We start from the raw sequence: 25,859 nt of genomic DNA, 5'->3' as shown, positions 1-25,859 counted from the left end.
TTAGCCAGGATGGTCTCGATCTCCTGACCTCGTGATCCGCCCGTCTCAGCCTTCCAAAGTGCTGGGATTACAGGCTTGAGCCACCGCGCCCGGCCAATTTTGATCTTATAGGTTTAAAAATATCAAGTTTGTGGACTCACAAAACTGAGTATCAGAATCTTGTGAAGACAGATACTCTGACAACTTTAATTACAAACAGTACTTTATAGTTTCCCATGTGCTGCTTTATATATTGTCATTTGAAATAATAGCTATAATAGCTCAGATAGCAAGAATAATTTTTAACTTTTAGGATGGATGTCAAGACATTTAATACTTTTTTTTTTTTTTTTGAGATAGGGTCTCACTTTGTCCCTCAGGCTGGAGTACAGTGACATGATCTTGGCTCACTGTAGCCTTGACCTCCTGGGCTTAAGTGATCCTGCAGCCTCAGCCTCCCGAGTAGCTGGGACCACAGGTATGCACCACCATATCCAGTTAATTTTTGTAGTTTTTGTAGAGATGGGTTTTCGCCATGTTGCCTAGGCTGGTCTTGAACTCCGGAGCTCAAGCAATCTGCCCACCTCGGCCTCCCAAAGTGCTAGAATTACAGGTGTGAGCCACTGTGTCTGGCAAGACATTTAATATTTAATAGATGTTGTAATGTACTTGGGTGAAAACTGAGGTGCAATTAGAGGCAGCCCAATGACACATATTGCAATGTGGGAGGATAATTTTCTCAAGGGTAGGATCAAAGTCTAGCTGGGATCATTGTTGAAGTAGTAAAGGTGTATGTTTATTTTTTGTTAAAAAGAAAAAGGCAATGATGCCAACACTAGTCGGTTGATGTATCTTTGAATTATATCCCAGGCAGTCATAAAAGATGGGACTGAAATTATTCCCACTTTTCTTTTGTGACAAAAGTTTCAAAGAATGAAGGTTAGAATTAGAACAGAGAATAGTTTTTCTTCTAAGTGGCCTGTGTGATGACTGGTTTTTTATGTATGCTAGGAGATATTAATGTATAATCTTAATGTTTCTTTTATCTCAACCACTTTTGGAAGTGGTGACTCTGAGCTAAGTGGCAATATGACTAATGAAAAAGGTCAAAACAAAATAAACAACCTACCCACGTGCAATATCTTAAGACTCAACCTATTATGTTTTGTATTGACAAAGAATTATATTAAAATAATGTTGCCAATATTGATATCTTCAGTCTACAACAGAAAGGAGGAAAAGAAACATTACGTCTATAACACATAACATGTTATGATTTAATTCAATCCCCTTCCATTTTTTACTTAGTTAACATTTTCAAATTTTTGTGCCTAGTTAATTTTAAGAAATTGTAATGTGATTCAAACAGATTCATTAATATTTAAAAAAATCAATGGCTGGGCGCAGTGGCAGAAGCCTGTAATCCCAGCACTTTGGGAGGCCGAGACGGGCGGATCACGAGGTCAGGAGATCGACACCATCCTGGCTAACCCGGTGAAACCCCCTCTCTACTAAAAAACACAAAAAGCTAGCCGGGCGAGGTGGCAGGTGCCTGTAGTCCCAGCTACTCGGGAGGCTGAGGCAGGAGAATGGCGTAAACCCTGGAGGTGGAGCTTGCAGTGAGCTGAGATCCGGCCACTGCACTCCAGCTTGGGCGACAGAGCGAGACTCCGTCTCAAAAAAAAAAAAAAAAAAAATCAAATTTAGAATGTTTTCAGGAAGCAAAAAGACAACTCTACAAACGAATATACAGACAATCCCTGACTTATCGATGGTTTGACTTCAGATTTTTCAGCTTTCTGATGGTTCGAAAGCAATGGAGTAGAAACCATCCTTCAAGTATCCATACAACCTTTTTGTTTTTCACTGTTAGTATAGTATTCAATAAATTACAAGAGCTATTCAATACTTTATTATAAAAATACGCTTTGTGTTAGATAATTTTGCCCAACTGTAAGCTAGTTTAATTGTTCTGAGAATGTTTAAGGTAGGCTAGGCTAAGCTATGACGTTTGGCAGGGTAGGTGTATTAAATGCATTTTTGACATGATATTTTCACCTCATAGTCGGTTTATTACTCTATCATAAGTTGAGGGGCATCTGTATTAAATCTAATAGTGACACAATAATATCAAGGCGATTCATCATTACAGTTTATGATAATACATGGTACCTTATTATGCATAATTCCATCTTCAGTTTCTTCTCCCCAAGGCTGCCCATCATCAAATAAAGGTGAACTTTCTTTCATGGCAGTATGTATCTAATTAGTACACAAGCAAGAAAAGCAAGTTGATTTGAAAAATGCAACTTTCATATTTTGGCAAATTCTGTTTTTAGTGTCAATTTTAGAAGCATTTACATTACTGTGTAACTAAAAGTCTCTTTTGACAGGTCATTATATTGAACATTAACACTTTCGACTTTCTTTTGAATAAAACAATTTGAAGGTATCCTTTTGATAATTTCAAAACCCTTTCGTTTAGTAACTAAACACTTCAGGATCTAGAAAGGACGGACTCTATATTTACTTCCGTTCTACAGGGAAAAATGTTGACCTTTATGCTGTTATTAACCCACTGAGAGCAAACAGACACATTTTAATGCAACTTTAAGAATGCAAAACAGAATTGCCACATAAAAGGTGAGCTTTGAGCTCAATTTTGGTGCTCAAATGTTAATCAAGTAACTCATTCAGTATGTACAATATGAACTTTAGACGAAATTTTATAATAGAAAATATTTAGAAATACAATAGTTTCAATTGAAAGTGATAACATAAATTATAGCAAAACATTCAGATGTTTAAAACTGACAAGCTAAAAGGAAAATAGTTAAAGTTTTTTAAGGCATAGAAATTCCATTTTGGAATGCCTGTTTTTATATCTTCTTTTAAAAATATAACATTTAAAACATGAAAAAATAGAAAATTTAAATGAAATTGCTATAAATATACATAAATGTAGATCTAAATACAGATATACTAGATATAAATATATCTATTAATATCTATTATTAACTTGATATATAGATATCTAGATATAAATATGTATTTTTTTTTTTTTTTTGAGACGGAGTCTCACTTTGTCACCCAGGATGGAGTGCGGCGGTGCAATCTCAGCTCACTGCAACCTCTGCCTCCCAAGTTCAGGTGATTCTCCTGTCTCAGCCTCCGGAGTAGCTGGGATTACAGGCATGAGCCACTATGCCTGGCTAATTTTTATATTTGCAGTAGAGAGGGGGTTTCACCATGTTGGCCAGGCTGGTCTCAAACTCCTGACCTCAGGTGATCCAACTGCCTTGACCTCCCAAAGTACAGGGAATAACAATAATAACAAAAACTGGGAATAATACGGCACCTGGCCAAGATATAAATATGTATCTAATAGTATAATGAACACTAAGTATAAGAATACTAACTTCTGGCCGGGCGCGGTGGCTCAAGCCTGTAATCCCAGCACTTTGGGAGGCCGAGACGGGTGGATCACGAGGTCAGGAGATCGAGACCATCCTGGCTAACATGGTGAAACCCCGTCTCTACTAAAAAAAAAATACAAAAAACTAGCCGAGCGAGGTGGCGGGCACCTGTAGTCCCAGCTACTCGGGAGGCTGAGGCAGGAGAATGGCGGGAACCCGGGAGGCGGAGCTTGCAGTGAGCTGAGATCCGGCCACTGCACTCCAGCCTGGGCGACAGAGCGAGACTCCGTCTCAAAAAAAAAAAAAGAATACTAACTTCTAAGATAAGGATTATGCAGTAGGAGTACATAAAAGAAGAATGGGGTTTCGAAAAACAATTAAGTTTTGTCATCTTGGAATTCACATACAGGATTTCTCAGGGAGACAATGTCCTTAGCCTAGAGTTGTTTGCCCTGCTACCCCTTTCCTATTCGAAAGGCACTCAGAAGATGCTTTGTTTATCTAAGGCGGATGCGGAAGAGCTCTAACAACTGGGTCTTTTATCTTGTCTTTGTTTGGACAAGGCCTCAGGTGGCAGACAGATTTTTTTTTTGAGACGGAGTCTCCCTTTGTCGCCCACCCTGGAGTGCAGTGGCTGAGATCTTGGCTCACTGCAACCTCCGCCTCCTGGGTTCAAGCGATTCTTCTGCCTCAGCCTCCCGAGTAGCTGGGATTACAGGTGCCCGTCACCATGCCTAATTTCTGCATTTTTAGTAGAGACAGCGTTTCACTATATTGGCCAGGCTGGTCTCAAACTCCTGACCTCAGGTGATCCACCCACCTCGGCCTCCCGAAGTGCTGGGATTACAGGCATGAGCCCACCGTGCTCGGCCCACACACAGATTTAATAAAGTCTGAAAGACATGTAGGGCAGAACCCAAGATAAGGAACAGAATCTTATATATTGTCATCAGGGTAAAGACAGTTTCTGTCACCTTGTCAAGGTCCTTATGAAAACTCTTGCTACTTTGCAAGATTCAAGGAGAGCCTTACACAGGGACATACAGATCCCCAAGAGCTATAGAAAAGACTACTGAAAGGACTGAACAATTATGAACTAGGAAGACTGGTTGAAATAGTTTCAACCTGTAATTGTAGATATAAAAAGTATAGATTTGGATCATGTTTTCATCTAAAGGTGGCATTTTCTACTATAACACCACTTCTTAATATTGTGAGACATCAGAGGAGGAAAAGGACACAGAGGGATCTGGGACAAGTCAGGCCCAAGTCCACTTTGATCACTAACCAAAAGGCTAACAAGATGCTCCTGAAGTGTATGCAACCCTCCTATTTATGGTCCTTAGTAGAGAAGACATGGTAACTTTGGCTAAATTATTATCACTTAGACACTGTAATAAGGAGTGATCATCTGCCAAGTTCTGTGCAAGGAGGCATAGTGAGATAGGAAATCAAAGTTTACTTACAAAGCATGAACAAACAATTCAGGAGCATAACGATTAATAAACAATGAACAAATAGAGGTCATTAGAAAATCAACATATTAGATCAACAGGTCAAGACAACAACAATAGTTTCAATACATCCTGCAAAAGCATAGGATAACCTTCAAAGATCATTCTTGATAAAAGTGAATAAACTTCAACATGAAAAACATTATCTTCTACTGAATACATCATATTGAACGATAAAATGAAAAATATTTAATTTAAAAATAGTGGTAACAGAAATCAACTGAGAACAGTAGTTGTAATAAAGCAATTCAATAAGGGTAGTAAACACAAAAAACTCTTTTAGTAATAATCACCATAGAAATAGAATTAAAAAAAGAGAAACCTGTTCATCATAGTAACAAAGCACATGGCATTGATTAAAAAATACGTTGTTTGATATTAAGAAAACTACATGGCCAGGTATGGTGACTCATGCCTGTAATCCCAGCACTTTGGGAGGCTGTGGCAGGTGGATCACCTTAGGTCAGGAGTTCAAGACCAGCCTGGCCAACATGGTGACACCCTGTCTCTACTGAAAATACAAAAATTAGCCGGGTGTTGTGGTGGACACCTGTAATCCTAGCTACTTGGGAGGCTGAGGCACGAGAATTGCTTGAACCTGGGAGGTGGAGGTTGCAGTGAGCTGAGATCACGCCACTGTATTCCCACCTGGGCGACAAAGCAAGACTCTGTCTCAAAACAAACAAACAAAAAAAACCAAAATAAAAATACCCCATAAAACGAAAAAACAAAAAACAAAAACAAAATCTTACTGAAGGAACAAAAGAGATGACTAAATGAGATTTAACACTTTCCCAAATGACAAGATTAAACACTGACAGGATGGAAATTTCCCCTTATATATCATGAATTCAATGTTATATCAATAATAACAAAATCACAAGATTTTGTTCAAATCTGAAAAAATAATTTAGAGAGTGAGGATATGACAACAGCTAACACTGTGAAAAGAAGTAAGAATGTTCCTCCTTTAGATAAAATATATTAGAAAGTGACAGGAATTAGTATGGTCATGAAGCAGGGATAGAAAAAAAAGAGCAGAGAAATAGGTTTAATTAAGAACATACTGGTGACAGTTCAAACTGTGGGGAAAATATCAGTTATTTATTTCTGAGATGGAGTTTTGCTCTGTTGCCTAGGCTGGAGTGCAGTGGTATGATATTGGCTCACTGCAACCTCCACCTCCTGGGTTCAAATGATTCTCGTGCCTCAGCTTCCCAAGTAGCTGGGACTTCAGGCATGCATCATCACACCCGGCTAATAATTTTGTATTTTTAGTAGAGACGGGGTTTTGTCATGTTGACCAGGCTGGTCTCTAACTCCTGACCTCAGGTGATCTACCTGCCTCCGTCTCCCAAAGTGCTGGGATTACAGGCATGAGACACAGCACCTGGCCAATATCAGTTATTCCATAAATGGGACTGAGATACATCAGTGAATCATTTAAAAAAGAAGTCCTTCTCTTTCTTATACTAACATAAATTGGAGATGAATTAAGATTTAAACACAGCACAAAGATTTAAATACACATAAAAATACTAGGAGAAAATTTGAAAAATTGTGTTTTAAAAAACACTGGGGAGGAAAAGAGGCCTTCCTAAACGTGGCTAAATTTCTAGGCTTATGTTAAGTGAGAGAGAAAATTAGAAAAGAAACCTGCAGTCTCTCATGGATTAATACATCACATCATGCAAAGCAATATAAAAAGGAGGGGATTCCAACTTAAATAATGGGCTTGGAGGGCTGGGCGCAGTGACTCACGCCTGTAATCCCAGCACTTTGGGAGGCTGAGGTGGGCGGATCACGAGGTCAGGAGATTGAGACCAGCCTGGCTAACATGGTGAAACCCCGTCTCTACTAAAAACGCAAAAAATTAGCTGGATGTGATGGCGGGTGCCTATAATCGCTGCTACTCAGGAGGCTGAGGCAGAGAATTGCTTGAACCTGGGAGGCGAAGGTTGCAGTGAGCTGAGATTGCACCACTGCACTGCAGCCCGGGCGAAAGGGTGAGACTCGTCTCAAAAAAAAAAAAAAAAAAAAAAAAAGAGGAGCTTGGAGGTATCGCAAGAGGCCCCTCCCCAAGTGAAGCTACTGTAGGTAATCCACGAGCTCCACATGCTATCTCCCAACCACACAATATCATAAGCTGCTTAGGCAAACAAGGGTTAAGTGTTCCAGTGACAATGGGGATATCTGATGGTGAGAGCAAAAAAGTAGTTATCAAATGTCCATGGGCATCACTGGAGAGAAACAAGTTGAATGCATAAATGTTATATATAAAGTCCAATGAAACTTGGATTTTTATTAATGGGCTATGGCATTGGAACTCTGCTCTCTTGACAATGGGTGGTACTATATGTATCAGCATGGCTCTGGGGTCAAAATCCATATACCCAGTGCCTGACTTCATTTAGTTAAGGCTTGCTGATGGCCAAGACAATGTCAGGGGAATAGTATTAGCTTTAGGAATTCTAGCACTAAGTAGGACAGGAAACTCAGAAGCTACAACAGGAGAGACTGCATTAAATTAGATAAAAACTCACATTTCTGAATAGACAAAACAGCACATGAAATTAAAAAACAAAGAAAGGGAGAAAAAAATTACTTGCACCATATAGACGGGAGCTAATTTCTCTGACTCAACCATTTTTGACTTACAAAATGGCATTCTTGCAAATCAATACAAAAATAGAAAAATATCAAGAGAGTAGATATTGTAATAAATGTAAAAAAGTTCACCTTTAAAAACAAAAAATGTAAATAAGAAAAAATTAGCTGTCAATTTTTTTGCTTGTTGTGTTGCCAACTATTAAAACTATCAGTAAGTTTAATAAAGATTCAAATTCATAGCAAAAAGCAAATGGTGAAATATAAACTTGCCTAAAAAACCATGTACAAGCAAGTTTAAAGAAAAATAATGGTAAAAACATAAATTGTTTAAATATATATACACACACACACATATACACATATACATACACATTTCTATATAAACAGCGATCTGTCACCTCCTAAATTGATAAAGGTTTGAAAACAACAATGCTTACAGTTTGGAAAAATGGGTGTGCTCAAACACTGTTGAGCTTTTAATTGGTACAAGTTTTCTAGAGAAAAATTTCTCAGTATGTACCAAAAGTTTAAAAAGTATACATATAGTACTTTGCATAGCAACACACTTTAAAAACTGTATCACAAGGGGCTAGTCGTGGTGGGTCACACCTATAATCTCAGCACTTTGGGAAGCTGAGGTGGGCAGATCACCTGAGGTCAGGAGTTTGAGACCAGCCTGGCTAACGAGGTGGAATGCTGTCTTCACTAAAAATACAAAATTAGCTGGGCGTGGTGGTGCATGCCTGTAATCCCAGCTACTCAGGAGGCTGAGGCAGGAGAATTTCTTGAACTTGGGAGGCGGAGGTTGCAGTGAGCTGAAAGCCTGGGCAACAGAGCGAGACTCCGTCTCAAAAACAAAACAAAACAAAACAAAACAAAAACAAACTATCACAAGGAAATGTTTCATGTTATTGTCTCTGAGTTTGGAGATTATGGTTATATCACTGCATTATCCAAACTTCTTGCAGTGAATATGGATTTTAATTAAAAAGGGTGAAAATGGGCTGGGCACAGTGGTTCACGCTTGTAATCCCAGCACTTTGGGAGGCCGAGACGGGCGGATCATGAGGTCAGGATATTGAGACCACCCTGGCTAACACGGTGAAACCCCGTCTCTACTAAAAAATACAAAAAAAAAAAAAAAAAAAAAAAATTAGCCAGGCGTGGTGGTGGGCGCCTGTAGTCCCAGCTACTTGGGAGGCTGAGGCAGGAGAAGGGTGTGAACCCGGGAGGCAGAGGTTGCAGTGAGCTGAGATCCGGCCACTGCACTCCAGCCTGGGCGACAGAGCAAGACTGTCTCAGAAAAAAAAAAAGGGGGTGAAAATGAATTTCATGAGGGAAAAAAAAAATGAATTTCCTATTGATTCGTTTTTTGAGTTATAAAGCCTCATGATAATAAATAATCTCCTTGTCAATTTGGTACTTTCTTCCTTTTACCTCGTGATAATAGTTTGAAAAACTTAAAATTAAATGTGCTTTGAAAAATGAAAACTCTGAAACAGACTTTGAGAATACTGTCAAAAGACTGGGAGAGAAAAGTATCTTTTTGAGGAAAAAAACCCTTTCCCATGTATACATTTCAAAAGAACAAATCAAATACCTTGATGCAGTCTATTAGCCAAACTAAGGCTGCCACAATGTGAGGCCACGTATGAGGAGCCCCCACTGTATACATGGAGCTTTTGGATAGTGCAAAAGGATACCTATGAGAAATCAGAAAAACATAAGCTAATTTGATGTTACTATAATCTACTAAACATAATGGTTAATCAAGAAGCTACATTTAAACAATTCCACATATACACCCAGTCTTGACTTGTTTAGAGGTAAGATATGTTGGGATTCTATCCTTAGCCATCTTAATCTCTGTGTATTTCTCTGTAGATTACTTTGTACATCTATCCCCCAAGCTGCAGAACTTGATCTATACAACCAAAACGCTGGACTACTCTCCCAAAGGATCTTTTGTTCCCTCAAATTCAGTATACCCCCAATAAACAACAAGTATGTACACCTCCAAATCCATTCTTCCCCCTTTCAATTTCATCACACTCTGTTTTCACCAGGTGTGAATCTTGGTTTTTTTTTTTTTTTTTTTTTTGCTTCTGTAAAATCTGTGGTATCCAGCCTGTCTTTTCTACTGTCTGTCACTTCAGCAGTTCAGGGCTTTATATTCTATCTTCTCTTGCTCTGTAATAACCTACGAGTAGCTTTTTTTTTTAACAAAGAAAAGTGTATTTAATCCATCTGTATCCATCATCAAACTTCATCACTTACTAACAATTTGTTAATCCTTCCTGCTTCTACACCAGCAATTTTTATTTGTTTTTTTGTAAGCAGTTGCTTTTTTTCTCTTCAATTTATCCTACATATATTTTTCACAGTGGTCATCCTAAAACATATTATTTCTGTAACTCAAACTTTTACAAATTGATTTAATTTGTTTCGTCTCTGTGTGCCAGTCACATCTCTAACTAATGAGAAATATACATACCCAAGGTCTTTAAAGATTCTTGGAACCTCTTCTTCAAACTTTGTGTCAGGAAGTTCGTATGAGGGACACAGGAAGCCATAAAGAAATGTGAAGATCTTCAGGAAGTCTTTAACAGAGGGAGCTTGTAGAGATTTCATGGACACATTATATGCATAACCATTTTCTGTAAGAAACTACAATAATTTTTATGCAACACCGAACATTTTGTAATGGAAAATTATTGGAAAATAATTTTCCAATAATTTTGACAACAATCACAGTTGAGATTAAAATCCTAAAGTACCTCACAGAGTTGTCGAATACATTGCTGAATGAATGCTTTGTCATTAAGTGGTCTCGGGTCCTTGATTTTCTCAGAACTGGAAAATATACCAAGTTGACTATTCCGGGATCCATGTCCACTAGTTCTGGAAATATATTTTTAAAAAGCCAGTTAAAACTATTTCCTTCTGTGATCAAGACTAAATTATTTCAAGGTAGTTTTGCATTTTAATATCAACATCAAACATTACATTCTTATAACTAAACAGATTTATCTCATTTAAAGCAGAGAAAAAGAGCAAATAATGAAGAGTAAAATATGAGGCTACAGCAGTTAAACATAAGGATGTAAAACAAGGCAAGAATAAACACACACTTGGCTGGGCACAGTGACTCATGCCTGTGATCCCAGCACTTTGGGAGGCCGAGGTGGGTGAATCATGAGGTCAGGAGTTTAAGACCAGTCTGGCCAAGATGGTGAAACCTCGTCTCTACTAAAAATACAAAAACATTAGCTGGATGTGTTGGCAGGTACCTATAATCCTAGCTACTTGGGAGGCTGAGGCAGGAGAATTGCTTGAACCGGGGAAGTGGAGGTTGCAGTGAGCCGAGATCGCGCCACTGCATTCCAGCCTGGGCGACAGAGTGAGACTCCATCTCAAAAAAAAAAAAAAAAAAAAAATGCAGACAATATCACTATCTTCTCATAGGGCAGTTGTGAGGATTGATTGAAAGATTTAACATAGATAAAACACTTAATGTCTGGCCTATAGGAATGCTCCATAAATATTAGATTGCATTACTATCACCTCTAAAGTTTAGCTCTGAGATGAGTTACATTACAAAAATACCTTAAGATTTTTTATCAATTGAAATAAATACCAAAAATGGAAGTTTAAACCAATAAAACCAAATTGGTTTCACGGCAGAGACTTTTTAAAAAGGTGACAAGTACTTCACCTCTAAATATTTTCAAAACAATGGAAGAAACAGGTTTCTCTCAAAGTTTTGTTTTGGCAAGACAACAACATAATTTATCACCTTAATTTTGGGGTTGAACAATTTTAAAAAAATATCAATTTTATTGACATAATTTGTTGATAATAAAATGCACCTGTTTAAAGCATACAGTTTGATGAAGTTTGACAATATACGCATTTGTGTCCCCTCTGCCAATCAAAATATGACCATTTCTATCATCCCCCAAAGTCTCCTTATGCCCATTAACAGTCATTCCTTCTCCAACCTGCAGCCTAGACAACCACTGACCTACTCAAGATAGAGGGTTGTTCTCAAAGTGTCGCCTAGGGATCACTGAGAAGTCAAAACTAGTTTTATGATAAAACTAAGATGTTATTTGCTCTTTTCATCTTCAATCTCTCATGAGTGTACAGTGGAGTTTTCCAAAGGCTGTTAACATGATGTATGATACTGCAACCGATTAAATGCAGAGGCAAGTATTAGAATCTAGCTGTCTGCTATTTAGCCGTAAGAGATTTGCAAAAACGTATAACAATGTCACTCTTCTTACTGAAATTGTTATATTTTTGAAAATATGTTTTTTAAAAGTTGAAAACATGCTATTTATGTTACCATGTAATGGACTGTTATTTTAAATTGAATATATATTTTAAATTTTTCTCAGTTTTACTTTCTACTACAGTTAATTTCGACAGATATAGCCCATAAAACAAAAGCTCTGTGGAGTTCTCATTAACCTTTTAGACTGTTAAAAAAAGACTAAAATGTTGGACTAGATGATGTTTTTTCATTTTACATTTTTTTTTTGAGACAGGGTGTTTCTCTGTTGCCTAGGCTGGAGTGCAGTGGCACTAACAAGGCTCACTGGAGCCTCGACCTTCTGGGCTCAAGCAAACCTGCCTTAAGCCTCTTGAGTAGCTAGGATTATAGGCGTGCACCATGATGCTTGGCTAATTTTTAAATTAAAAAAAGTTTCTTTTTGAGACAGAGTTTCCCTGTCACCCAGGGTGGAGTTCACTGGTACGATCTCAGCTCACTGCACCCTCCGCCTCCTGGGTTCACGTGATCCTCTTGCCTCAGCCTCCCAAGTAAATGGGATTACAGGCATGTGCCACTGCCCCCAGCTAATAACTGTATTTTTTGTAGAGACAGGGTTTCACCATGTTGCCCAGCTGGGTCTTGAACTCCTGAACTCAAGTGATCTGCCCACCTTGGCCTCCCAAAGTGTTGGGATTACAGGTGTGAGCCACCACACCTGGCTAATTAAAAACAATTTTTTTTTTTGTAAAGACAGGGTCTTGCAATGTTGCCCAGGGTGGTCTTGAACTCTTGGACTCAAGATCATCTCAGCCTCCCATCTCAGCCTCCCAAAGTGCTGGGATTACAGGTGTGAGCCACTGCACCTGGTCTACATGCCTGCCTGGCTAATTAAAAAAATGTAGAGTCAGAGTCTTGTCATGTTGCCCAGGCTGGTCTTGGACTCCTGGACTCAAGCAATCCTCCCATCTCGGTCTCCCATAGTGCTGGGATTACAGGTGTGGCCATCATGCCTGGCCACTCCTTATTTTAAAATGCGATGACTCCACTGTGTCTGAAAGCTAGGTATAGAATTTTCGACCAACTATTTACTTGTAACAATGAAATAGGGGTCTGAATGTGTTAGCTATACTGTCTAAAGCAGATATAACCTAAAATGTTAACCATTTAAAATCAGAGGAAAACTAGATTATAACTTTTCTCTCAAAGGAACCATGTCATCTAATGTATTTGTTCTCTGAGGGCAACAATGTATGACTATAAGAATCCCTTTATTAGAGCTAATAAAAAATATAATTACCTTTTGCCAAATAGTGAGACTTTTCTTTCAGATGTTGGTTTGTTTATACTCAACTTTCCAAAGGTTGGTTTCTCTTTGCTTTAAAGGAAAATAGAAAACAACTCTTTAAAATAAAAATTAAAATTAACTTGAGAAACTTTCAGAAATATATTAGAATCAACAACTCTTCCCCACTACTTATAAAAATAATTCAAAAATCATAAAAATATTTAGCAGTCATGAAAGCTGTTATACACAGGATGGGCTACACACGGTACTATAAGTTATAATGCTTGTAATGTTGGGGGACCAGCAGCGGTCCCTCTGGCGTATGTATCCTTTGGTAGATGTAGTCTTTGTTTTAACCTCAGCATGCTCTGTTTTACTCATCTCATTTTTAATAACTATCTAAACATTTTCTACCCTAAATTTGCATTTCCAAAGGGTAAAAACAGGTGAAAAAACACCCCTGAAGGTAAAGAATAAGACAGCAGCTCAAAGACACAGAACATACTTTCAGGCCTAAATATCATCATTATTATTACTTTCTAATTTTAAATTAACAGAAAAAACTAAAAATTGACACATAATTGTACCGATTTATGGGGTAGATAGTGATGCTGTGATATATATAATGTGTACAGTGATCAGATCAGGGTAATTACCATATCCATCATCTCAAACATTTATCATTTCTTTGTGTTGGGAACAGTCAATATTCTCCTAGCTATTTAAAACTATACAATATGTTATTGTTAACTATAGTCATTATACAGTGCTATAGAACAACAGAACTTATTCCTCCTATTTAGCTATAATTTTGTGTCCTTTTACAGATCTCTCCCTATTTCCCTCTTCTCTTTACCCTTCCCAGCCAGTAGCATCCATTCTATTTTTTACTTCCATGAGATAAACTTTTTTCAGCTTCTACCTATGAGAACATGTGCTGTTTAATTGTCTATTCCCGGCTTATTTCACTTATGTGCCAAGACAAAGAAAAGTGTAGGTAAGAAGTCCAGTTAAGACAAAATGGTCAAAGGTAAGGCTTGTTACGCAGATTTAAGTCTTTGGCTTCTCTGCAGAACAAAAATCCTATCTACATTATGATTCCCACTATCTTAACCGCATCTACATTTTTTTTTTTCTTTTAGAACCTACTCTGTATCAGAATGTAGCTGCACTTATTACATTATCTAAACTGCAGGCAAAAAACATTGACAATGGTGACCTTTTAGCTTGTAATACAATTAAAGGCATAACGTCTTTTTGGCATAAGTAACGTATAACAGCACAAAAATTTTCCTGGTTTACAGTATTCAAAAGGAAAAATATATAAATATTTCAAATTTCTAAAAGTAGCATAGGCTCATGCTATGGAAATCCAACTAATTTAAAAACAGTTAGCAAGTAATTTGTACCTCGGTCCTAGAGAAGAATTTACACAGCTCTACAATGGCTTACAGATAGCCTTCTCTTATGTGGAAGATAATCACTCATAATGAAAAACTATAGTTTTATGATAGCAAGTTCTTTCAGATATTTTTTCCAGCAGATCTTGAGGGATGAGTTTGGGGGAGTGGTGTTTTGTAGGCTGCTACTGTATTATACCTTATTATGAGAGCAAATAATTTTGCTCTGATTTGATTGAAGCTTTGCTAATTGGAGATATCTCAGTGAACTCTAAGTTACAGCACAGAGTCTGCTTAAACAAGTAGCTCTAGAATAAAAGAGAAATATAAGAGAGTACTGAAGAAGAATTAACAGTCCTTTTAGGGGGTGCCTGGTAAAGCATTTGGCTTTGGGAATTTAAGAAATAAATGAGACACCCAACACCTAGCAGAGTATCATGTCCACTTTTAGATTTCATTGATCTAAAATTAGGTACCCCTGGGAACAGACAAGATTCACCAAGACATCACTCATATTACATATTTGTATTAACTATTTTGATGATTTCTTTGCTTAAGATGATAAAGCATGCAAGCTGGAACCACAAGGGAAATACTCACGTTTGAGGGGTATAGAGGCCTTGTTTATTTACATCCTGGGATCTTAGCTCCTGCATGGAGAGGCGGCCAGCACCACCGGTGGAAACTGAACTGCGCTTCATGCTGATGACCTACATTCACGAATTCAGTATTAAAAAAACACTTTCCAGACAGAGATGGTACATTAAGCAACTATTTATCCTTAAACAGAAAGGCAGTCAGGTTTCATTGTTTCTTCAAGATCATCATCTTTCCCCTGGGGTATCTGTATTTGTCAATGTGCACTGAAGTTCTCATTTGCAGGGAACATCTATTTAATTCCATTTAAAAATATTCAACATAAACATTTATTAACTGCCCACTATGTATAAGGGAGTGTGCTAGGCAATGCAGGAGAAGCAAAGATGAGTAAGTTACGGTTTTTGCCTTCACAAAGGTATCCGTGGTAGCTAAAGCCCTATTACCCACACCACATCACTGCTGTTGGCTGTGCCTACTTCAATAGAAGGACAAAAAAATCACCTCAAATTCTCTTATTCACCTCAAAATGTTTCCTTTTCTTTGGTTTCAGAGAATGGAACTATTCTGTTTTCCTAATGTCAATCTCTCCTGCTCTATCCTTAACCCACTGTTTCCTCAATTACTGCCCTTTCGGCATCAATCTCCCCTTCAACAAGGATAAATCATCTGGTCCATAAAATGGTCTATAGGCTGCCTCCATTTACAAAGCACAATAACAGGTCACTCCCTTCACATCTGCTAAAAAGGTTGTCTCCTAGGATACACATGATTGACAAAACTTTTGATCCCGTCTCATCTCTGCACCCAGACTTCTCAGGTTCTGCCCTGGCTTTCAGGAAGGCGACAATCCTTTTACTTCTCTGGGTACTCCTTAGTCTTTTACACTGATTACACTCTTCTTGGTTTTGGCCGCCTATTTCTTCTTCAATGTGCGCTTTTTCATCTATTCAACTTTTCCACCCACACCTGTGTGTCCACGTTTAATCTCCACTTATAATGTGCTCTCATGATTTAAGATGAAGACTTCTACGCAGTCCTACACGGCCACTAAGAAGCTACACTAGTATTAGGATGCAACCCACCCAACGGATCCTCTCTTGTCCATCTCTTTCCGCCCCCTTCAATTCTTCCCCGTTTCCTCTCCCGAGCCTCCAATCCTCATCAGTGTCCCCCAGGCCCTCCCCTTTCCTCCTTGGGAAATCCTTGCCACTAGAAATTTAATGGACCCCGTGAAACCAGCGCCTCGCACAGTTTTGGCCTGGAGGCTTCTCTCAACAGCAAACAAACACCAAAACATTGCCCCAGGACCTCTAAATTGAAGTCATTTGCGCCATTACTTTCTTCATCCATAACAGTTCTGCAGAAACAAAGTTAATTCAATGTCATCAGTCACCTTTTATCCAGTTTCCTGATACGACCCAGGGACCAAATTTCTGTAAACCGTGCAAGTATCCGCTAGATAGGACAGCAGTCATCAAAACACCAGCTGCTTCCTCTGCCCGCCAAGGCCGTTCGAATTTGAAATTCTCCGCCGGCGCTGACGTCATTACGCACGACGCGCTCCGTAACTTTCATGCGACCGCCGGTCGCTGGAAGTCTGTGTGCTGGTCGCGCCCGGCCGCCTCACCCAGGAACTGGTGTCTGTGGGCCAGTGTAAGCGTCCCTTCGAAATCGGATCCCGTCTTTAGGGAACGACCCCTCAAGTTAGGTCTGAAGACCCGTGAGCAGCCTGAGCGGCGAGGAGCACCCTGAGCGCTCCAACTAGCCCTGGAAACGTTTTTCCGTACAGCAACATGGCGGCGCCCATGGACTCTTAGAAAAAGAGAAAGGTTTTTTCCTGTGGACTGAAAGGGGAGTTTTTCTTGATCACTATTTAGATGGGTGCTGTTTTCATGAGGAGAGTCTGGGAAGGCGGCGTCCGCTTTTCTGACAAGGGAAGAGGTGAGGTGGGAGAGGGCTGCGGAGTGGGGGCGGTGGGCTCCAAGGATTGCGTTGGTACGGCTGCCGCCGAAATTCGGGGGTCAGTATTTGATCGCTTGTCGGAGTCTCACGGTCCTCTAGTGGTGGGTGACCTGTGAGAGGCTAGGAAGAATCCGAGTGGTTGGGGGCGGGCGGCGAGGGAGTGGATGTGAAGCAGAGACGCAGGAGAGGGGTACACTAACAACGGTAACAGTAAATCACTTTGCTAAAATAGGATTTCCTTGCTGCTGTGAGTTTGAACCCAGAAACAGGCACTGCTCGGTACCTGGAGAGTGGTGGTGATGAAAGATCTCACAGCTCCAGGAAGTCTGGATACTTGGGTCTGGTAGCAATTGTGCCATTAACTAGCGTTGTTATTTTTGGGCAGGTTGCCTTTCTGCTCTGAGTTTCAATTTTCCCTTCTGAATTTCTAGCTCTCAGTAGCCATTCCAGGACCATTTGACATCAGCTGTGGCCTATGAAGGGGATGGGGAGGAACCAAGGATTATATTAATATAAAAATTATATTAAAATTAGGCAACAGTCCGATAATAGAAAGTCTCCTTGTGGAATACTGTTAGCTTAAACTTTACCTACAGATTGTTAAATCCTTAGCACTAATGTTTTCCCCAGAAAATATTAATGGAAACATCGTTTGCTTTTCAGACTAGATAGTTGTTGCTTCAAAAGGTGGTTTTACACAAATACGAAATTTAAAAAAACTTTAGTACAGAAAGAATTGCTTGTATTTTGGTATACATCCACAGTTCAGCATTTAGTGGTCCTGGCAGCAATTTGCCAGGAAGTCAAGCCTGACAATTTCCTGATATTCCTGCTGTGCACCCCAAGTTCTTAATCACTGCTGAGGATCTTGAGAAGCAGCAGCACCAAAACCAAAGTAGGCACCAAATTCAAGGTTCTTTTGGTTCCAGTTGTCACATTTCAAGCTAGACTCCAATAGATTGCAAGGGTGATCAAATGAGAGCCCTGTTTAAAACTTCAATTTTTAAGAGGAAGCACAATTTCAGGAAAAGAAAACAATTCAGAGGGATCATGTGTGCTTACAGTTGTCTTCATGTGATCTTTTCCCAGGTTTAACTACCAAGGACCCTGAGAGCCGGGGTGTCTGAATAACCCTGGTGACTCTTCTTTTCACCATATCAAAACCTGAGTTAAAAGGCTGATGATAACAGCAGAAGGTGGCAGGGCTGAGGACCCAATATTCATTTCCTAGGCTGGTGGAGAGTGAATAAATGTGCTTCCAACCTTACCTTATTATGGCTTCTGGTCAAAGCAAGGAAGTGTTGGGTGGTGACAGTGCAAAAAGAGACTTGACGGGGAGGGAGCAGCATCTCTTGATAAAGGTGGGGAAGAGAAGATATGGGGAAAGCCCTGAATTCCTCATGGAAGGCCAATCTCAGAGGGGAGCAGAGTGGAGGGCTTATGATCTGTGCTTTGGCCAAGGTGGGAGTGGATGAAGTGGGGACAGGACAGTGGTTTGGAAGGAGTATCATTGAATACTTAAACTGAGTGCCCACACACTTAGCAGCGGTCCCACAGGCTGTGATCTTGGCATCTACTCTAACAAGCCTCCCAGGCTAGAGGGCTGTTGCAGGGGGTGGGGGTGGGAGGCAGGGAGAGCGGTAAGGGGAGAAGGCAGAGACCCCAGGCCATGTAAGGAGCAGCAAGGTGATTGTGTGATGTCTTTCCACAGTTGAATTAGATGTACCTCACCAGTTATGATGGGGACCAATTTAAATATACTTTCTTGATCCTGTCGCTTGACAGGATGATGTGTTATAGCACAACTTACATATTTCAAATGGACAAAAGTTCGTATCATTCACAGTATCTTAAGATACATTTCTTTTGAATAGGAGCAGCCTTTCTAGTACTTTGAGGTCTACGAGATGTATCTAGAAAATTTACTACTGTTGAAAATGAAGACTGCTTAAATTGAATGGGGGTGGGGAAAAGGGACTGTGGTTTTTCTTTTTGATTAATTGCTGTAACACTGTCTTTCAGGCTGCTGAGGGAGTTTCATGTTTTCTTTAGATGTCATTAGGTGTCCAACCTCTTCTAAGACAACTTTGATGCTATGTGACTTCTACTATTTTGCTGGCACTGAAATGGCTCTTGAGTCCACCACTCCTTTAGAACAGCTAATTCCATATTAATTTTTGTTACACATCTTACAGAGGGGAGTGCTGCTGGGTATTTAGGTCCACATTCTATTTTAAGGCTGCATATTCAGTTTTCGTAAATTGTTCTTGGAGGCCCAATTATCATCCCTGTCCATTTGGTAAGGGTCATGTCTTTATCGTCTTCAAGACTCTAGCTAACTGTGCCATCTCATACTCCTTTCTTTTTTTTTTTTTTTTGAGACGTAGTTTCACTCTTACTGCCCTGGCTAGAGTGCAGTGGTGCAATCTCGGCTCACTGCAACCTCTCCCTCCTGGGTTCAAGTGATTCTCATGCCTCAGCCTCCCGAGTAGCTGGGATTACAGGTGCATGCCACCACGCCCAGCTAATTTTTGTACCATTAGTAGAGACAGGGTTTCACCACGTTGGCCAGGCTGGTCTTGAACTCCCAACATCAGGCCATCTGCCCGCCCCGGCCTCCGAAAGTGCTGGGATTACAGGCGTGAGCCACCATGCCTGGCCATCCCTTTCTAACCTTCTTCAGGTTCTTCCAACAGTTGGAAATTGAGAGGTACTCCTACTCCTGAGCCTGTTGTGGCTGCCATCATGTGTCACTGTCACTCTTAGGCTGGCCCTTTCTTCCCTCTTAATTTATTTCTGACACTATTTTTATCTTGAGATAGTGTCACATCTCCCAGATTCATTGTATAGACATGAATGATTACATCATTGGTCAGTGGTGATCAACTCAGCCTTCATCCCTGCACTCGGTAAGGCTACAGGGGCTCTGAGCCAGGAACTGTGGATGAAAACCAGTGTACATCATAATATCACTTATGGAGTTAGGAATTTGAATCTAAATGCTATGATTATTAATTGTGCCATTAGTCACTCATTTATTTATTATTCTGTCCCCTCTTACATTCTCCACCGCACTGGATTTAGAAAGCAATATCTAGAACTCTAATCCATCTTTTGAACGAAGGTTGGTTCTGAGAAACCTAGTTATCCAAGTGGTATCGCTCAGAACCAACTACAGATCTAGACTCTTAACCTTGCAGTTTTGGTAGGGTTTAGTGCTTCTGATGTGCTTTTAAAATTGCATTTTCTCTGATTAGAACAATTTTTTCTTTTTACCTTATTACTCCATTGGTAGTAGTGATTAAGCAGGGCAGCTGATACTGGAGAATGGGCTGACTTACTATGACAAGTGTAGTTTGAGAAAACGAGGGATTATCTGCTAACAGCACCTTCTGAAATTCTGTGCCCCTCTCTAGATAGGTTTATCTCATTAAAACGGGTGAATTCACATAGCTAATATAGTATTCTTTGCTTTTACAGGATACTTTGTCCTTTTAAGGATTCAGTGACTTCCTGACTTGGAGGATACTGGCTAGACCCAAGGACCAAAGCAAGAAGTCGTGGGGGCCCCAGAAAGACAGGAGGATCACATTGAGATTCCAGACATAAGATCAGGTTTTAACCCCCTTTGGCCAAATTTTGGCTGAAAATGTTGAATTATCAACTCTGAAATTAGAAAGAGTTTATATTAAAACATTGCAATTTTCCTTAGAATTTTTGTGTATATTAACATATCATGAATGCTAAATTCTCTTCATTGTGCATGTCAGGTTTATGTACTTGTACATCACATCTTTGTGTATGAAGTGTATGTTTATTGAAATACAAGACATTGAAGAAGCTGATCTGGAAAGTTAGATTTTACTTCTAGTTCCTAATTCCCAGAGGCTTTTTTAAAGGAAGGGAATGTCTGTGGTACACCAGTTGTCAGCTGGGTGGTTACTGGATCATCTTTCTTTTATCAACAAGATAAACTATCAACTTCACCAGCATCATGAACCTTGTTGCAGTAAAAATGAGTTCACCACTTCTGTTCACTTTGAGTCTCTTCAAATGGATTCTGTGTCCTCTTCTGGAGCCTGTGCTGCATTTATTGCTTCTGACCCTACCGCTAAGCCAGAGAATGATGATGGAGGAAATTATGAAATGTTCACACAAAAATTTGTTTTTCGACCTGAACTGTTTGATGTCACCAAACCTTATATAACTCCAGCTGTTCACAAAGAATGCCAGCAAAGTAATGAAAAGGAAGATCTGATGAATGGTGTTAAAAAAGAAATCTCCATTTCTATTATTGGGAAGGTAGAAAGTTTAAAGAAAATTTATTTTTCTGCAGAAAACATAATTGAGATTTATCATCTAGATGTCTTAAATATCTGGTGATTCATTAAGTATAAAGAAGAATCAATAAAACCCAAGAAGGCTTTAGCATATCCAAAATAATTTGTAACTTTTTTCTAGCTTCAACTATTCTTAGAAGACCAAATTGCATAGCATTTCAAAAATAAGCAAAGTTGGCTGGGAAGTGAATTCTCTGTAAATTAAGCAAAGAAAATAAACCCAGAAAGCAAAAAAAAAAAACAAAAAAACAAAAACCAGACAAAAAACCAAACAAAAATTCCTTTTCTTGATTAGGCATTTGTATTAATGAATATGTTTATAACTGTTTTTGCTTTAAAAAAAAAAAAGTTTTTCTGCAAAATTTCTAAGCCATAAGTGGTTTTTTGGAGGTTTTTAGAGAGCTGTCCCTTGGAGATGTGTAATAAAAGTTTGTAAGAAGAGTGATTGTTTTAAAAATTTCTAGTGATACAAGTAGAAAGCTCCTGTGGTAAATATACCCATTTGTAAAGTATATGTATTTGTGTATTCACACTGGTGCAGTCTTTTAGTAGAGTTTTGAGAATGCCATACAGGATCACATTAATTATGCTTTAATACTTTTTATTTCTTTCAGGAGTTTAGAGGTGATTTTACAAAGTCCATTTTAGATACATGATAATCAGCATTTTCTTTTTTTAAATTTTTTTTTATTATACTTTATGTTCTAGGGTACATGTGCATTTTCTTTTTTAGTGATAGGATTAACATTCATTACTCATGGAACAAACATTTGAGCTCTTTCTATGTGCCATTGTATGTATAGTGATAAAACAAGATAAACATAATCCCTCCCTCATGGATCTTATAATTAGGTGGAGAAGAAAGATATTAAATATGAAAGTCTGTTGAGAATTAGAAATAAGGGAAGTAATAAGGAAAATACATTTTCTGAAGTAGAACTTTTTAATGTTGTGACTTTTGTGCATATTTTTCTTTTTTTAATTTTAATTTTAATTTTTAACTTTTAAGTTCACAGGTACATGTATAGGGTTGTTATATAGATAAACTTGTGTCATGGGGGTTTGTTGTACAAATTATTTCATCACCCAGGTACTAAGCCTAGTACCCATTAGTTATTTGTCCTGATCCTTCCCCTCCTCCCATCCTCTGACCTTCACCCTCCAGTGGGCCCCAGTGTCTGTTGTTCCCCTCTATGTGTTAATGTGTTGATCCCCCTTTTTTTTTTTTGAGACAGAGTCTTGCTGCCAGGCTGGAGTGCAGTGGTGTGATCTCAGTGCACTGAAACCTCTGCCTACCAGGTTCAAGCAATTCTCCTCTCTCAGCCTCCCGAGTAGCTGGGATTACATGCGTCCACCACCATACCCGGCCAATTTTTTGTATTTTTAGTAGACAGTTTGTTGGCCAGGCTGGTCTTGAGCTCCTGATCTCTGGTGATCCACCTGCCTCGGCCTCCCAAAGTGCTGAGATTATAGGCGTGAGCCACCAGGCCCAGCCCCCTTTTTTCTTCCATCAAATATTTATTGGTCATCTACTGTGTGTCATACACAGAAAAGAAAATATTTAGTGTTGTCTGAGCTCTTAGTAAAATAGTCTGTTGTAATATAAGTAATTCAGATAATAACAAGCCTTTGTAAAGGACTTTATAGTTTGCAGGGTATGGGCATTAATTTTTAATGTTTAATCTCTTAGGCTGGGTAAATTTCTCATAACATGGAAAAAAATAGATGAGCCTATGTAATAAATGTAATCTTGATGACACTGTCTGATATGCTAAAGCAAATTATACAATATTAAGTCAATTTATTTATTTAGCCAACAAACATTTATTGTTAGCTTGCTAAGAGTTTGACACAAGGTAAACACTGGGGTTTCAGCAGTAAAAAGTACAAAGTCCTTACTCTATATTGCATGGCCTTATGTGTTCTTTTCTATGGAATTGTTAGATATAGAACAGTGTTAATATAAATCTGATTCATACCTAACCCTCAGATCAGTCATAAGTGCATTGGAATTTCTTTTGAGGATAGCATCTGGCTAGTTCCTCTTCTCAGAAATGAAGGAAATTGAGAATAATTATACCATATATAAAGTGATAGATGGCACTAGTAACTTCATACAGTGTCATAGATTCCTTGTATTTCATGGGCGCTGATGCTACACTTTATCATGTGGAACTAGTTCTTTTTTTTTTTGAGACGGAGTCTCACACGCCATTCTCCTGCCTCAGCCTCCCAAGTAGCTGGGACTACAGGCGCCTAACACCACGCCCGGCTAATTTTTTTTTTTTTGTATTTTTAGTAGAGACAGGGTTTCACCATGTTAGCTGGGATGGTCTTGATCTCCTGACCTTGTGATCCGCCTGCCTCGGCCTCCCAGAATGCTGGGATTACAGGTGTCAGACACCGCGCCCGGCCGGAACTACTTCTTATTAATAGCAGATAAAGCTGAGGTGACGTTTTACAATCCATTTTGTTTATGACGTTTTTAATTTACTTTGGGAAAGCTTACCCCCTCAGTCTATACCCTTTGCATTGATTTGGACCTCAGTAGACAATTATTACTATTACTAATTATTATTAGACTGAGATATATGACATAAATAATGTTATAATGAAAAAGCAAAATATTAACGGCAACATAACTTTTCGCCTGTAATTGATCTACCCTTTAGAAGCGTAAAAGATGTGTTGTTTTCAATCAAGGTGAATTGGATGCGATGGAATACCATACAAAGGTAAGTGTAAAATGTTCATTGATCACATTGGAAGATTAATATGAAGTAGTAGAGAATAAATGAACAACATAAATAAGGATTTTTTTTCAAAATCAAGCAGTTATTTTGATCAGGCTTGGCATTTAATATATTTATTGTTAATTTTATAGTGATGAACGCTTTAAACCAGTTTTGTCTGTTTTTTTTTTTGAGACAGTCTCATTCTGTTGCCCAGGCTGGGGTGGAGTGGTTATGGTGCAATCTCAGCTCACTGTAGCCTCCGCCTCCCGGGATCAAGCAATCTCATGCCTTGGCCTCCTGAGTAGCTGGGATTATAGGCATGTGCCACCATGCCCTGCTAATTTTTTGTATTTTTAGTAGAGATGGTGTTTCACCGTGTTGGCCAGGCTGGTCTCGAACTCCTGAGCTCAGGCAATCTGCCAGCCTCAGCCTCCCAACGTGCTAGGATTTTACAGGAGTGAGTGACTGCATCCAGCCTAAACCAGTTTTTATTGAAACTTCATGTACTTCTATTAGTTTAAATATTTAACAAAGTAAACTTATGCTATATTGGTTAAGTTTAGAGATTTTAGATATTGTAAAATCCTATTGTCTATAGTATAAGCAACATCTAGACAATATAATAAAGCAATATAATATAAACAATATAAACAGTATAATAAAGCAATATATTAAGATAGTGGCAGAAGAGAGCATGAGTAATGTGAAGGATATGTTTCTAGAACTTAGCGATAAATGAGATCAGATAGTTAAAGAAATGAGAAGAAACAGAATGAACACAAATATTTTAAGCTTAATTTTTTTTTTTTTTCTGTGGGGCACCTTTGAAATGGCAAAATTCGATCTGGAATTCGGTCTTGTTGAATTAATGTGATGGTAGAACACTGGATTTTTTTTTTCCCTTTCTTTCTTGTAGTAGAATATACATAAAATTTTCCATTTTTAACCATTTTTAGGTGTAAAATTCTGTGGCATTAAATGCATTCACAATGTTGTACCACACCACTGCTGTTCATCTCTGGTACTTTTTCATCATCCCAAACTGGAACTCTACCATTATTTAATAACTCCCCCTTCCCCCTGTCCCCCAGCTGCTGGTATCCTTTATTCTACTCACTGTCTCTGTGAATTTGCCTATAGTAGGTATTTCATATAAGTGGAATCATACAATGTTTATCTTTTTGTATCTAGCTAATTTCACCTAGCATAATGTCTTCAAGGTTCATCCATGTTGTAGCATTTATCAGAATTTCCTTTTAAGGCTGAGTAATATTTCATTGTTTGTATAGACTACATTTTGTTTATTCGTTTATTTGTTCATGGTCATTTGGGTTGTTTCCACATTTTGGCTATTATGAATAATGGTTTTGTGAACGTTGGTGTACAAATGTCTGAGTCCCTGCTTTTTTTAGGTATATACCCAAAAGTGGAATTGCTGGATTAGCTTTTATGTTTAACTTTCGTTTTTTCTTTTGAGACAGGGTCTCACTGTGTTGGCCAGGCTGCAGTGCAGTGGTGTAATCACGGCTCACTGCAGCTTTAAACTCCTGGGCTCAAGTGATCCTCTTGCCTCAGCCTCCTGAGTAGATGGGACTACAGGCATGTGCCACCACGCTCAGCTAATTTTTCATTTTTTGTGGAGATAAGGTCTTACTATGTTGCCCAGGCTGGTCTTGAACTCCTGGGCTCAGGCAGTCCTCCTGCCTCAGCCTCCTAAAGTGCTGGGAATACAGGCAAGAGCC

At 38.9% G+C, this 25,859-nt stretch overlaps 2 protein-coding genes and 1 pseudogene across 2 annotated transcripts in view; 1 reads left to right on the top strand and 2 right to left on the bottom strand.

The window, feature by feature from the left end:
- Positions 1–16,646, bottom strand: part of NDC80 (NDC80 kinetochore complex component) — a 46,537-nt gene extending 29,891 nt beyond the window's left edge. Inside the window, exons 1-7 of the mRNA XM_011957790.1 lie at positions 16,474–16,646; positions 15,081–15,190; positions 13,093–13,170; positions 10,297–10,420; positions 10,014–10,186; positions 9,120–9,222; positions 2,152–2,241 (exon numbers count right to left, since the gene is read on the bottom strand). Of these exons, the coding sequence (XP_011813180.1) occupies positions 2,152–2,241; positions 9,120–9,222; positions 10,014–10,186; positions 10,297–10,420; positions 13,093–13,170; positions 15,081–15,181 (669 nt within the window). The 5' untranslated portion in view covers positions 15,182–15,190; positions 16,474–16,646. The remainder of the gene's footprint in view (positions 1–2,151; positions 2,242–9,119; positions 9,223–10,013; positions 10,187–10,296; positions 10,421–13,092; positions 13,171–15,080; positions 15,191–16,473) is intronic.
- A 7-nt stretch (positions 16,647–16,653) lies between these two features.
- Positions 16,654–25,859, top strand: part of METTL4 (methyltransferase like 4) — a 30,692-nt gene continuing 21,486 nt past the window's right edge. Inside the window, exons 1-3 of the mRNA XM_011957818.1 lie at positions 16,654–17,021; positions 20,523–21,344; positions 24,055–24,117. Of these exons, the coding sequence (XP_011813208.1) occupies positions 20,949–21,344; positions 24,055–24,117 (459 nt within the window). The 5' untranslated portion in view covers positions 16,654–17,021; positions 20,523–20,948. The remainder of the gene's footprint in view (positions 17,022–20,522; positions 21,345–24,054; positions 24,118–25,859) is intronic.
- On the bottom strand, positions 19,039–19,786 carry LOC105523061 (annotated as a pseudogene).

Source organism: Colobus angolensis, unplaced genomic scaffold (genome assembly GCF_000951035.1).
Source record: "Colobus angolensis palliatus isolate OR3802 unplaced genomic scaffold, Cang.pa_1.0 Scaffold45, whole genome shotgun sequence".
NCBI lineage: Eukaryota > Metazoa > Chordata > Mammalia > Primates > Cercopithecidae > Colobus > Colobus angolensis.
The sequence above is the reverse complement of the archived record's forward strand: the minus strand, read 5'-3'. Positions and strand labels throughout refer to the sequence as shown.